This window comes from Podarcis erhardii, assembly GCF_964252035.2.
Source record: "Podarcis erhardii genome assembly, chromosome: 14".
Lineage (NCBI taxonomy): Eukaryota > Metazoa > Chordata > Lepidosauria > Squamata > Lacertidae > Podarcis > Podarcis erhardii.
Window position 1 is genome coordinate 43661362 of NC_138503.1, and position 13984 is coordinate 43675345.

General features: G+C 42.6%; 1 protein-coding gene across 4 annotated transcripts in view; it reads right to left on the reverse strand.

The window, feature by feature from the left end:
- TRRAP (transformation/transcription domain associated protein) overlaps positions 1 to 13984 on the reverse strand; it is a 163805-nt gene that overhangs the window by 148449 nt on the left and 1372 nt on the right. For all 4 annotated transcript variants that reach the window (XM_081839445.1, XM_081839444.1, XM_081839442.1 and 1 more), the window contains exons 2-11: positions 11033 to 11199; positions 10196 to 10245; positions 9203 to 9313; positions 8883 to 8987; positions 7598 to 7681; positions 2801 to 2857; positions 1908 to 2033; positions 831 to 908; positions 507 to 595; positions 251 to 347 (exon numbers count right to left, since the gene is read on the reverse strand). In XM_081839445.1, coding sequence (XP_081695571.1) covers positions 251 to 347; positions 507 to 595; positions 831 to 908; positions 1908 to 2033; positions 2801 to 2857; positions 7598 to 7681; positions 8883 to 8987; positions 9203 to 9313; positions 10196 to 10245; positions 11033 to 11132 — 897 coding nt within the window. In that variant the 5' untranslated portion in view covers positions 11133 to 11199. The remainder of the gene's footprint in view (positions 1 to 250; positions 348 to 506; positions 596 to 830; positions 909 to 1907; positions 2034 to 2800; positions 2858 to 7597; positions 7682 to 8882; positions 8988 to 9202; positions 9314 to 10195; positions 10246 to 11032; positions 11200 to 13984) is intronic.

A 13984-nucleotide genomic window follows, 5' to 3' on the forward strand; every position in this document is an offset into this window, starting at 1 on the left:
GGCTGATGGGAGTTGTAGTTCAGTAAAGTTTTCCCCACCCCCTGTGTTATACAAAACGTTGTTTTACACATACTTTTTGGGTGGGGTTTCAAAAGTACTTCCCTTTTACATGGAGTTTAAAGGTTTCCTATTTTGTTCTCTTTTGATACAGCCTATGCACCCATCGAAAAAAGTTCTGTTAACTAGTGGAATGCATGACTCTCTGCCTCCACCTGTCCAAGAATGCTTAAACCTCTTGAATGTAACTTACCTGATAAATTCTTATTATGTAGGCCAAGAACGACAACGTTTTTATCTGTGCAGCAATGAAGTCAGCATACAGTTCCTTGTTGTAAAGTTTATGCTGCCTGAAAATTGAACGTCAAACAGTGATTTAGTCTTCCCTTTCCTTTTTTAAAAAAGTTACCTCATGAATGGCGTTTCTTCTTTTTTTAAAGCTTAAACGTTACCATTTACATGGCTAATGTAAAAAGGCTTTGCCAGGAGATTTTGTTATGTAACCTTACCTTGCTTGTGTGGACACCTGAATAATAATTGTATTCATGATCAAGGGTACAAATTCAGCCACCACATTATGGATGTTCAGTTTGTACAGCTAAAGAAAGAAAAGAAAACAATGTGTGATGAAAGATGTATGATTGTTGCTTACAAGGCGGTTTTAGAACAAACCTGCAACCCAAATAAGTTCGCAGCTTGATGCCCCAAAAGTTACAGCCGCCCTCCATTCATATGCCAGATAAGGGGAGGGGAAAGCACTAAAGTTTGGCTAGAAGACAGGGCAGAAATTTAGACACAAGCAGGTTATTTATATGAAGCGTTCCAGTACTAACCTGATACATAAGGACAACAATAATGGGCAGCTCAGCTAACACCTTCAAGGAGAGAGAGCCTCGAGGAATTATTGAATGCTGGGGAAAAAAACAGAAGCAAAGGGCAAACATTTCCACAAAATGTCTCTTTTAAAATGGGACTTTAAAAAATTAAAAGCTGTTAGCATGAAACACAGTTTGACAGCTGCTTTCTTGGATCTGTTTGTTTCCATATCGCTTGCAAGTTTTAACCAACTTTTTTTTTTCTTTCTCAAGCAAGCTCCAACTTGGTCCACGTGACCCTGTTGAAGACCCGACAAACAGCTTAACGATGCTGGGCAAGCGGAGGATGCAGCGAACATCCTTCAGATGAAAGAGCAGCATCAGACTGTTGGCTGTCAGTCCCAACGGGAAACAGAAGGCAGGCGGGGGGGGGGGGCAAGAAGGAAGGGCAGACCAGGAAGACAAGGGGAAAGGCAGAGCAGAGAGACATGAAGCAACACAAAGGAAGAGACAGAAGGGAATAGGACAAACTATGATGGAAAGTAGGGCTGCCACAAAGAGCGTGCCTGGCCAGGGCAGCAGAGTAGGGAGGGATCTGAGGCACCAGAGATAGCTTGGTAAGTAAGAGCATGGTGCTGAAAATGCCAAGGTCAGAGGTTCAATCCCCATAAGGGACAGCTGCATTGCAGGGGGCTGGACCAGATGATCCTCAGGGTCCCTTCCAACTCTATGATTCTAGGAGAACTCACAACCCCCGTGGGAAGTCAGTGAGAGAGAAAGGAGAGGCAGAAAGGACGGAAACCGATGCTGTATATAGGAGTGAGAGACTGAATGGGTCAGAAATGCTAAATAAATAAAAACAAAAAGAGTGGTGTCCGTGATGAAAATAGATAACCAAACTCTTGGAATGAAGCCTCCACCAGGTGGCAGACAGGAGGTGACATATATTTATTGCTTATAGATGTATTGCTCAGGTGGGGCTCTCTGCAGTCTCCCATCGTGGCACTGCCAAGGTTCATATTCACTTCATGCCAACGCAGATGCACCGTAAACCACAGGGTTCTATTGCAAGCTGGAGTCATGTATTATACATACCGTTCTCGTTTCGCTGTCGTCCCGTTCTGGATTTACTTTGACTACGATCGTCGTGATCATACCCACCATTTCTGGAGTAGGAACAGTGTTGTCGGGGATAACCTGAGGATTCTCAAAGTAGCGATTCTACGGCAAGAAGCAAAGAGATTTTGAAGCATTAACAATAGCTGCAGATCTCGCCAACTTCACAAGCGCTGATAAGCTTACGGAGGTGAAGCGCGAATAAAGCAGGGGAAAGCCACTTCTACCACACTCCGTGGTTGCAGAGGGATGGGGTGGGAGGAAAGGAGGAAGCTCTGACAACAGGCAACTTTGGCAAAACTCATCGTTGATAATTAATACAGAACTGTGAATATCGTACTAAGAATAGTTCAATAAGCTATTAGCTATCTCTGGATACAATTATCACATGATTATACTGCTGCAATAATGGGCACTGCTGATCGTCTATGATTAAATGTTTGCTCCCAACATCTTTTCTTATAATATGGCATTTACAATGCCCACACCAAGCATTTCAACTTCCCTCTCAATATACATTCAGGACTATTACAATCCCATCTTTCTAATACAGGCCCTTGCAAGGACCATAAGGTACTTTGAACACTTGAAAGCACTATACAAAAAGGTGGTGTAAAGGTGGTGGTTGTTGTTGTTGTTGTTGTCCCGACCTTTGAATCTCCAAGTGAATCCTGACAAGATTGAGATGTTATGGAGCTGGTGGGTGGGCGATTACCAGACCCGCAAGCTCCTGCCAATTTTGCAAGGCAAAATAATAATAATCAAAAGTCTTCCAGAAGGCATAAAGGAAAAGCCACCAAGTTGGGGTAATTTATCCATGATGGGTCAAGAATGTGGATTTCAGAAGTTGAAAAAAATTAGTTAAGACCTACCACTACTTTTGGAAGCTCCTTGTAAATCTGTTTCACAAAATCCAAAAAATGATGTATCTGTGGAAAGGGAGAGAAAAAAAGTATGAGTCTATGTTCTAAAAAACTTTTTTTAAGCCATTCTATTTCTAGGTATTCACACTGAACAACTTTAAAAGCTAAGGAAGTGAACTGGGCAGGTTCTAAGTACCGTATTTTTCGCCCCATAGGGCACACTCCCGCCGGGCTCCCAAGGCTTGCAGATAGCTTCCTGAAGCCTGCATTCGCCCCATAGGACACACTTTTTCCCCTCCAAAAATGAAGGGGAAATGTGTGTGTGTCCTATGGGGCGAATGCAGGCTTCAGGAAGCTATTCGCAAGCCTTGGGAGCCCGGCGGGAGTTGCCGCCGGGCTCGCAAGGCTTGCGGGCAGCAGCCTGCAGCCCGAAGCACGGGGCACCCTCCGGAGGGCGCCCCGTGCTTCGTGCAGGTGTCTGCAAGCCTTGCGTGCCCGGCTTGTCGGAAATTCATTTCCCCCCCCCAAAAAACCGAGGTGCGTCCTAGGGGCCGGTGCGCCCTATAGGGCAAAAGATACGGTAACTAGTTTTGGGGCATCCAATGATTTAGCATGCCCAGTAGGATTACCACTCTCTTGCCAACTTACACGGATACAACAGTATTCATGGATACGTAGGATGGAGCTGTTTAAGAAACTCACACCCAAGTTCCTTGGGGATGCAGAACCCATTGCTCAATTATTTTATGCATTCGCCATGCCTAAGTTTAATTTGGGAACTTAGAATTCCAACTAGTGATCTGAATTGCCTCCATACTAATGCACAGTATGGGAAACAAGCAAGATGAATTTGAGCCCTTAATGCAGGGTGGCAAATATGACCTAATAGGCATTACTGAAACCTGGTAGGAGGAGACTCATAAATAGAAATAATAATAATAATAATAATAATAATAATAATAATAATAATAACAGTAATTTTTTATTTATACCCCGCCCTCCCCAGCCAAGGCCGGGCTCAGAGCGGCTTACAAGCAATAATAAAAACAAGATGAATGATTACAACTTAAAAACAAAAATAAAATACAACATTAAAATAATGGAACATTAAAATATTAAAATGTAGCCTCATCGCAGGAGGAGAAGGAAAAGAAAGAAAGAGGAAAAAAAGAGAGAGAGAGAGGGAGGGAATCAAATTGGCTTCAAGCCAAAGGCCAGGCGGAACAACTCTGTCTTATAGGCCCTGCGGAAAGAAATCAGATCCTGCAGGGCCCTGGTCTCATGAGGCAGAGCGTTCCACCAGGCCGGAGCCAGAGTTGAAAAGGCCCTGGCTCTGGTTGAAGCCAATCTAACTTCTTTAGGGCCTGGGACCACTAGGGTGTTATTATTTATGGACCTTGAGGCTCTCCGTGGGGCATACCAGGAGAGGCGGTCCCGTAGGTACGAGGGTCCTAGGCCGTGAAGGGCTTTAAAGGTCAAAAGCAGCACCTTAAATCTGACCCTGTACTCCACCGGGAGCCAGTGCAGCGTGAAAAGCACTGGGTGAATATGCTCCCATGGCAGAGACCCCGTGAGGAGCCTCGCTGCAGCATTCTGTACCCGCTGGAGTTTCTGGGACAGCTTCAAGGGCAGCCCCGCATAGAGCGAATTACAGTAGTCAAGCCTGGAGATGACCATCACATGGATCACTGTGGCCAGGTCGGGGCGGGAAAGGTAAGGGACCAACTGCTTGATGCGGCGAAGGTGGAAAAATGTCGCCTTGGCTGTTGCTGTAACTTGCGCCTCCATGGAAAGGGAGGCATCAAGGATTACACCCAAACTCTTAACGGAAGGCAATGGCACTAATTGGGCCCCCGCAAGAGAAGCGAGTTGGTCCCTCATCCCCATGCCATCCCGACCTAGCCATAGGACCTCTGTCTTCGAAGGATTTAGTTTCAATCGGCTCCCACGAAACCATCCAGCCACAGCTTCCAAGCATCTGGTCAGTGTGTTCGGGGCCGAGTCAGTGTGGCCATCCATCAGCAGATAGAGCTGAGTGTCATCAGCATATTGGTGACAGCCCAGCCCATAGCTCCGGATAATCTGGGCAAGGGGGCGCATAAAGATGTTAAAAAGCATCGGGGAGAGAATTGCACCCTGCGGCACTCCACACACCAAGGAGTGGCGCGACGACATTTCCCTCCCTAATGCCACCCTCTGTCCCCGACCAGAGATAAAAGAGCACAACCAGTTACGGGCTATGCCCTGTATCCCTACGTCTGCAAGGCGGTGGTCCAGAAGATCATGATCGACCATGTCAAAGGCTGCTGACAAATCTAAAAGGATCAGCAGTCCTGACCCGCCTCGATCCAGTTGTCTACGGAGATCATCTGTTAGGGCAACCAGAGCCGTCTCCGTCCCAAAACCAGGACGGAAACCGGACTGAAATGGATCTAATGCCGATGTTTCCTCCAGAAACCTACCAAGCTGTTCAGCAACCGCTCTCTCAATTACCTTACCCAGGTATGGAAGATTTGAAACTGGGCGGTAATTGGATAGGTCTAAGGGATCTAATGAAGTTTTTTTTAAGAGTGGACACACCACTGCTTCCTTCAATTCCCCTGGGAATGTCCCCGTGTCAAGGGACAAATTGATAATTTCAACCAGGGGGGTCCGCACAACATCTGGACACTCCCTAATCAGCCAAGACGGGCACGGATCAAGGAGGCAGGTGGTGGGCCTACCAACTTGGAGGAATCTATCCACATCAGTAGGGAGTATCCGATCGAAATGGTCCAACACTGGACCTGAAGTCAGTCGAGGGGCCTCCAGTTCAGTCACTGTATCTAAATTGGCAGGGAGGTCACGGCGGAGCAACAGGGCTTTCTCCGCAAAAAAACTCGCAAATGCCTCACAGCTGTGAGTCAAATTTGTGCTTAAATTTGGTTGTCCTCCTAAGGACGTTATTGACCTAATTATTTTAAAAAGTTGTGCCGGGTGAGAGCTAGCGGATGCAATGAAAGCTGCAAAGTAAGATTTCTTAGTAGCTTTCATAGCCATCTCATAGGCTTTCATAAGCGTCCTATAAGATGTTCTTGAGGCTCCGTCACGAGTCCGTCGCCATACTCGCTCTAGCCGTCTGAGATCCCGCTTCATTTTCCGGAGCTCCTCAGTAAACCAAGGGGCCCGGTTTCAACGGGGTCGCAGAGGGCGCTTAGGCGCGATCTCATCAATGGCTGCCAAGAGCCGGTTATTCCAGTCCTCAACAAGGTCATCTAATGAGTCGCCAGGAGGAGCAGGGTTCCGCAAGGCTTGTCGGAATCTATCAGGATCCATCAGTTATACATCTAATAATTAGAGGGGCATAACCTGCTCAAAAGCAACAGACCACTAGTAAGGGTGGATAAGAGGAGATATGATAGCCATCTTCAAATATCTAAAGGGCTGTCACATGGAAGATGGAGCAACCTTGCTTTCTCCTGCTCTGGAGGATAGGACTCAATCCAATAGGTTCAAATTACAAGAAAGGTAGAACTTTCTGAGAGTAAGAGCTGTTCGACAGTGGAACAGACTCCCTGGAAGGTGGTAGATTCTCCTTCATTGGAGGTTTTTAAGCAGAGCTGAGATGGCCATCTGTCATGGATGCTTTAGTTGAGACTCCTGCATAGCAGGCTGTTGGACTTGAAGGCTCTCAGGATCCCTTCCAACTTAACAATTCTGTGATTCTATATGTTCTCCCACTTGCAGCCTCAAGTGGTAGTTAAGATTCAGAGTTATCACCTTCATAACAGCCTTAATTGTAAATGGTTGGAAGAAGCCATTTTTTGAATATTTACTTCCTCCCCAATTAGCACCTCCCTATGCCCCATTCCGCATTGTTCAGGAGCACCCACCACCACCCACCCACCCACCCCACTGAGTTAGGAGAGAGCCTGGACACCATGTAGAGCATCACCTAAGGGACCTGGTCCATTATACATCTAATAACACAGGCACGTCCAACAGGTAGATCATGATCTACCGGTAGATCACTGGACGTCTGCTTTAGATCACCAGTAGATCACTGGCTCCCCCCAAAGGAGCTCAACTTAAAGCTCCTCTTTAAAAAGCTCAACTTTTTTGCCCTGCACCCCCCAAAAAAGCTCAGCAACTTTGACCTGAACCCCCCAAAAGGGGGTAGATCACTGCCAGTTTTTAACTCTGCGAGTAGATCACAGTCTCTTGGGAGTTGGCCACCCCTGCTGAATAACACACACCCAACACTCCAGAGAGGCAGAGGGGAGCATAGGCAAAATGAGGGGACAAGACCCTTCCTTATGTGAACTTAACAGCACAATTCTATATACATCTACTGAGAAGGAAGTCCCAATGAGTTCAATAGGGCTTCTTACTGAGTACACGATTGCAGCCTAAGTTTACTCATCCAATAAGATAGTGTGTACTGTAATAGTAAAACAGAAAGCAAATGATTCCTTTACAACTATTCTAATAATTTATGAAATCTATCCATAAAATCCACAACTGTATGCACTTTTTCTCATAACTTGAAGCTTAAGTACTTAATTACAATATTCTAAGGTTTCTGAAACCTCCCAGAGATTTCATAAGGAGACAGCAGCACTGGTTCAATTCTTTTCCATTGTATTTTCAAATATTATTAGATTATGTTTCTAATATAACAAAGCACAGAATCATAGAACTGTAGACATGGAAAGGACACCAAGGTTCATCTAGTCCAACCCTCTGCAATGCAAGAGTCACAAATCAAACATATCCAAGTAGTAATACAAAAATAAAACTTTAATAGTACAGGAGAAAGTAATTTACCTCTTGTGTGATTGGTGGGCGGAACTGTTTGTGCAATTCAATGATTATCCTCAAACAAATAAGTACATTTTCTTCATTTTCAGTCTACGTGTAGGGGGAAAGAGAACAGATTTATTATTTCATGACTGAATTCCTGAACATTTTAAATAATGTTACAGTTGTCATAGTTTCTGAATTATTCAGAAAAGTGTATTTGCTTCTGTGAAACAGTAATTCCTTTAAAAAAATCTTTATTGTCATTTTTTTATGAGAGAAGAAGCCCAAGGTACCCAGAGACTTTTCACAAATTACATGAAAATGTTATATAGATGGTATCTAAAACCTAGTATATTGCCAAAAAAGCATAAATCAAAATCGAATAAGTGTTGGAAGGTACCTTTTATCATATGTGGTGGTCTTGTAGTAAAATTAAAGCTTACTGTAAAATGATATATAATGAACTGAAAAAGATGTTTAAGATAACATTTGTATAAAAAAAAAATAGAAGCTTTTCTCTTGGGAATTATAGGTGTAGAACTACCCAAACACTACAGAATTTTATTTATGTATAAAAGAAGGGAAATGGGTCTATTGAATATTTACAAACAAATTGTAAACAGAGAAAGACATTGGCAGGATTACTGTAATAACCTGCAGTTTCAAAAGAATATATAATCAAAATCGATGAATAAAAGATTAAGTTGTTAATTCGGAATATGCAGGAAATGACAAAATAAATTTAAGGAACCGCAGAAAGAGGAGGAAGTTGAGGTTTGAAATGTTAGAACTACTGTTAAACTATTGAAATGTATATAGACAAAAAACTATAAATAAAATTATAAAAAATAGAGATTTTCACAATGGGGACAACAATAAAACATAATAAATAAGGAAAGGAGGAGGGAAAAACCAGGATGTAGCAAAAACATGCAATGCAGTTTACACAGTTATCATAGAGAGGAATAAGAAAGTAGGTTAATCTTCTACAAAGCCTCTCCACACAAGTAACCTGGAAAATTGGAGGTTTGGTGCATTTTGCATCTCAGTTGACAAATGATTTTTTTTTAATGCCACATAAATTGAAAATGGTCTATTTTTTACTTGCCCCTAAGGGCTCTCATTTGCTGCATTGTGTCTCATATACAAGCACACTGGAATAACAGAACAACATGTGACATTTAAATAGTACTCCATCACTTCTAGTTATCTTTCCAGTTATGAAGTTTCAAAGGTAGGTAAATCTACAACAGGAGTAATTCTTTTTTTAAAAAAATGTTGCTAAGATTGTATTTTTAAAGTACAGTACCTCTAGAAATCTGAACATCACAGATAAGATATTTTTGGTGTGCGGTCGAAGATGTTCATTTGTTGGTATTCTATGGATTATTTCCAGAACTAATTTTCTCAGTTGCTGGGGAGGGATAAAAGGAGGGTCATCAAATCAAAATGTATAACTCAATGAAAAGTCATATGGTAAAGCCCTAACAGCTTGAGGAACACGTTAAAGAAAAACGCACAGATAAAATCCCAATATGCATAAATAACAAAGCTTCCGTCTGGTTTGTCAAAAGGACTCATTAAAAGACAAAGCCTGAGAGAAAGAGAAGAGTTTGTTTCAAAATATACCTGTGCTGGCTTTTCCTGCAGAAATTGAACCTCTCCGTCCTGGAGAAAAGTAAGGAAGCGAGGAATAATGTGTTCCAGGAACGTGGAATACTGCTGGGATGACGTCACATTCTAGTAGGAGAAAACAATGTTTTAAGGATCCTTATTTCAAACATGTACGCGATGTGGAATTAAGTATTTTAGTGAAAGCATGGCAGTCAAAGGTTTCATAGCCAATCACTTCAAGCTGCTGCAGCTACTAAAACTAAACAAGCCAAAAATTCTTCAAATTATTTTGCTCATTTTGAGGACAATGCATACATATTGCCAAGCTAGAATAGAGGGCTGTGCAAACGGCCAACTAACTTGCAATCCCATTGCCTCCTTCCCAATACTTGAACTTCAGTGTGTTTCAGCAAGCCCACAAAAGTTAGTAGCATGCTCCCCTTACAAAAGAAAATTTACTGGCATACTTGTGATTTGCCTTGCAATGCTGGCTGCAAAAAAAAACAGAAGCCCCCACCACTGTGGCCAGCTTGGAAATGCAGATTACTGGCCTCTTAGCAGAATCGTTTTTTAAAACAAAAACAAAACCTACCAAGCAGTGGAATGATGGAGGGATCCAGCCGTGCTCCACCAGTTCACTGTGGTTCTGGGTTGGTTAAGGAGGAAGAAATTTTCCTTCCTCTGTGGCCAGAACAGGAAACCAAGCAGACTGCTAAAGGAGAGATGGAACAATCTGTCCCTCCTCCACCAGATCAAATCTCACCTGTATGGTATACCTGGTGGGCTATGGCTCACAGCAAACGTGTTATACTCAAGGATGGCTTGATTTGTGTCTCTGCACCAAGCCTAAGTAGATTTGGGGGCGTGGGACAATTTTAACTGTCCTGATCAGATTTCAGTTGGGTGGGTCTCTAGTAGAGAAGCCACCTTACACAATTATTGTTGGAAATCTCTCCACAAAGGTCTACAGTGTTTAGATCAGTAAGACAGCGATCTGATTTTTGTTACCTCAAAGTTTTCGCTGACTTCTTGCATCATCTTCAGCTTTGTTTCATCAGCTACAAATCAAGAATGGAATAATAAAAAGAAAAACAGTTAAACGACATGTTTGACAGATATTGAAGAAATGCTCTTTGACCGCACTCCAAGAAGCAGTCAGATCTTATCAGTTTGGCTCTCATGACCCAAATTGTGAATTCCACAAATCACAACTCTCACTCAAACACACCTGCACTCATCCATCTCCACGCAGTCACACACAAGGTTACTTTTTCAGGGTTCAAGAAAATATTTTTCATCATTTTGCTTCTTCATTAAAGCAAAGCTTAAGGTGACGGCGGAGTTTACTGAACCATGGCCTGGTGCAGACACAACTCTGGCTCACTCCAAATCCTGATTTCTTGGTCAGGAACCAACCTCAGGCCCATATTCCCTTCACTCTCCAAAACAATTTCCTTTTCTCCCTGAGGACCTTAATCACAGTCTAGCATTCACTCTACAGCAATCCTACTACCTAAAGTGAATACTAACCAGGTTCGCTCTTCACCCCAGGTTTGCAAACCCACTTCAAAATTAAAATTTCACACTGTAGTAAAGATGGGGACTCCTGCTAGCATCAAGCATGCTCAGGATTGGTACAGATAAAATTCAAAATTGTGCTTAAGGCCAATAAGAATTCACATATGACAGGAATTATGAAGGTTGAGCACATCCCCAAATTTAGGTTCTGATTTGCAGGCTGCAATTTGCAAGAGCCAGTGATATGTCTGCACTAGGCCAGTGTGAATAATTCGTCTAGCAGAGGAAGCAAAAATAGAAGAAGAAAAAACCTGAAAATAAACTTACGTGTATTGACATCCGTTAGAGCTGCCACAAACTGGAGGTATTTTTTCATTAAAGTGGTTTGGTCAACCACAGTGGGTCCTTGCGTTGAAACAAATGCCATTTTTCCCTTGTTTGAATGTAAGTTATCACTTACAAAGAAGAGTTAAAGACCTCAAGGATCAGTCAGCCTGTTAAAAACAAAATGCAAGGCTACTTTATCAAACAATAAAAATAATAATTTATACCCCACCCATCTGGCTGGGTATCCCCAGCTACTCTGGACAGCTTCCAGCAAAATATAAAAAATATTAAAATGTCACAAACATTAAAAACTTCCTGATACATGGCTGCCTTCAGATGTCTTCTAAAAGTTTTGTAATTCTTTATCTCCTTGGCATATGATGGGAGGGTGTTCCACAGGGAGGGCACTACTGCTGAGAAGGTCCTCAAGAGGTGGACCTCAGTATCCAGGCTGAAAGATGGGGATGGAGATGCTTCACCAGGTATACAGAAGCTCCTTCTGCTATACTGAAGCCTGGTGTCAACACACGCATAGTGGGCTACCAGGATCACCCCAGCCATCCACATAGGATGCTTCAATTGCCCTTCATGCATTGAATTTCACCTTTGCATAAGGAACGGGCTCACCTAGGTCCACACATGAGCAGGCCTCTGGCACACTATCTATATAACTCAATTTTTGCCGTATAAGGACCCCAAGCTCCCACTGCTACATTTTGCAACCAGCTGAAATGTCCAAACACTTTTCAAAGACAACCAACCCCACACACTGCAGTAATCTAACCTGGATGTGAACATGGCATGTTGAACCGTAGTCAGATTTCCTAAGAAGGTACTCCAAGCCTATGAACACTGACTCAGGTGTAAGAACCACTGTAGAAAGTGGACTGACTTCTAAGCTAACATGCTTAGGATCCAGATGTAAAAGTGCCTTTTCTGTACTTTTCTGAGAGTAAGCAGAAGCCAAAATGTGACTGCAGAACAGACTGATGTAATGGCTGTATACTGCCTGCACTTCAACTTATGGAGGAGGAAACAGAATTACCTTAGAATGAGCTAATGTTTTCCTTCCTTGCATGTGTGACATTGAAATAATTATTTGGGGACTGAAATGAATTCTGCCCACTCTGTTGTCAAATATGACTGACAAAAGTTTTGAGGGTGGGGCATATGTGCATCCGAATAAGATGTTTTAATTTTCCTCTCAAAATATTTGTTATATAAATTATTATTTATGTCAAAAACTTCTATCCCAGTTCTCTCTTCCAAAAAGAAGTTGCTTGAAGCAGTTTTGGAGAGATAAAAAGAAGCACAAAAATAGCAATGATCAATTATTTAAAAACACCATCACCGGCCTAAAAGCAGCAGCAAAGGAATAAAGACACAAAAAGCCAAAACTAATAATAAACATATCAAATTAAGCAACAACAAAAGCAAAGGCTTGTTTGCAAGGAAATGACTTCAGTTTGCATTTATTTATTTTGTGGGCATTCCACTGCAGTAGTTGGAAGTCCTTCATTAATCATTCTTAGGGATACAGTGTTTGGCCAGACAAGACGGTCAGCCAACATGACGCCCTCCAGGTGCTGTGAACTACAACTCCCATCATCCTTGACCAAGTAATGGCTAGTGGTCAAGGATTACGGCAGTTGTAATGTCTGGAGGGCACTAGGTTGGGAAAGGCTGCTTTAAAAACACACGGGCTTAGACCCAGGAACACAAAAGTGTCACAAAGGATGCCCACTTCTGTTCTAAAGTGCTTGCTATGTTGCATTTGTGTATCATCTCTAGAACTAAAGCCAGTGGGATTCTTTACTTAAAAACTAATTACACTTAGGAACATTTCCATGCAATTGCTCAATCAATGTTTATTTAATTAGGTAACAGGGTAATCGTTCTATTTAAAATATATTAAGGCTGTAGCCAATGTTAGTCCTCCTCAGAATCAATCCACTGAAATTGATGGACATGATGACTAACTTGAGTCCATTAATTTCAGTTGTGTCTACACTGAGTATAACTTCGTTGGGTACAACCCATCATGCAAAATATTATTGGAGCAAAAGCAGTTGTTGTTGTTGTTAAAAACCTTGAAGACCTTAAAAAACTTCAAAGACTACTGGAAAACTTGTAATGGTTCAATTCCCCAATATCAGTCACTGGACACAACACAACCTGGGCAAACGTGATGTTTTCAATTGGTAACCATTCACATGCATTAAAATAGCTGGGTTTTAAACAATATGCAGTAGCATGGGAGCATGACTGCAATCGCTGTTGTTACTGCAGGAGAAATCCTGCCATTTAAACAAATACGTTTCAGCACTGGGCCAACTTTTTGCCACTGAAATTTACACCCTAAAATTCAAAAAGTAACATGTCTGGTCTAAGGCAAACCTTAGTGCTGTAAGGAGGATAAAGAGAGAAAGAGACATCCCCTGTTTGCCAGGATACAAATTTTGACAAGTAACAATATAAATGCTTCCTCTCTCCTGCTCCGTTCCAATTCAACATGAGATCTTATGTTGAAAGGTGGTATATAAACAAACCCTTTCTACATGAAAGCTTGCCTCTGTTTTAGACTGTTTGCCATGCCTCTCTCATCCAAACAGGCCCCCTGCCCATATACAATCTACAAAACCTCCGCTGTCAGAGGCAGTATGCCTGTAAGTATCAGTTGCTGGAAATGGCAGGATGATAAAAGGGCTGTCAAGCTCAGGTTCGGCTTACAGGCTTCCCACCAGCCCCACTATACGAACAGGATGCTGGACTAGATGAGCCACTGGCCTGATCCAGCAGAGCACTTCTTATGTTCTTAGTCCCCCTAAACTGCTCTCACTTCACTTCTCTAAAGAGCAACTCATCTGGGACCCCAAGGGTCATCCAGTCCAACCCCCCGCAATGCAGGAATCTCAACTAGATCATACCTACGGAATCTTGCAACCACAATGT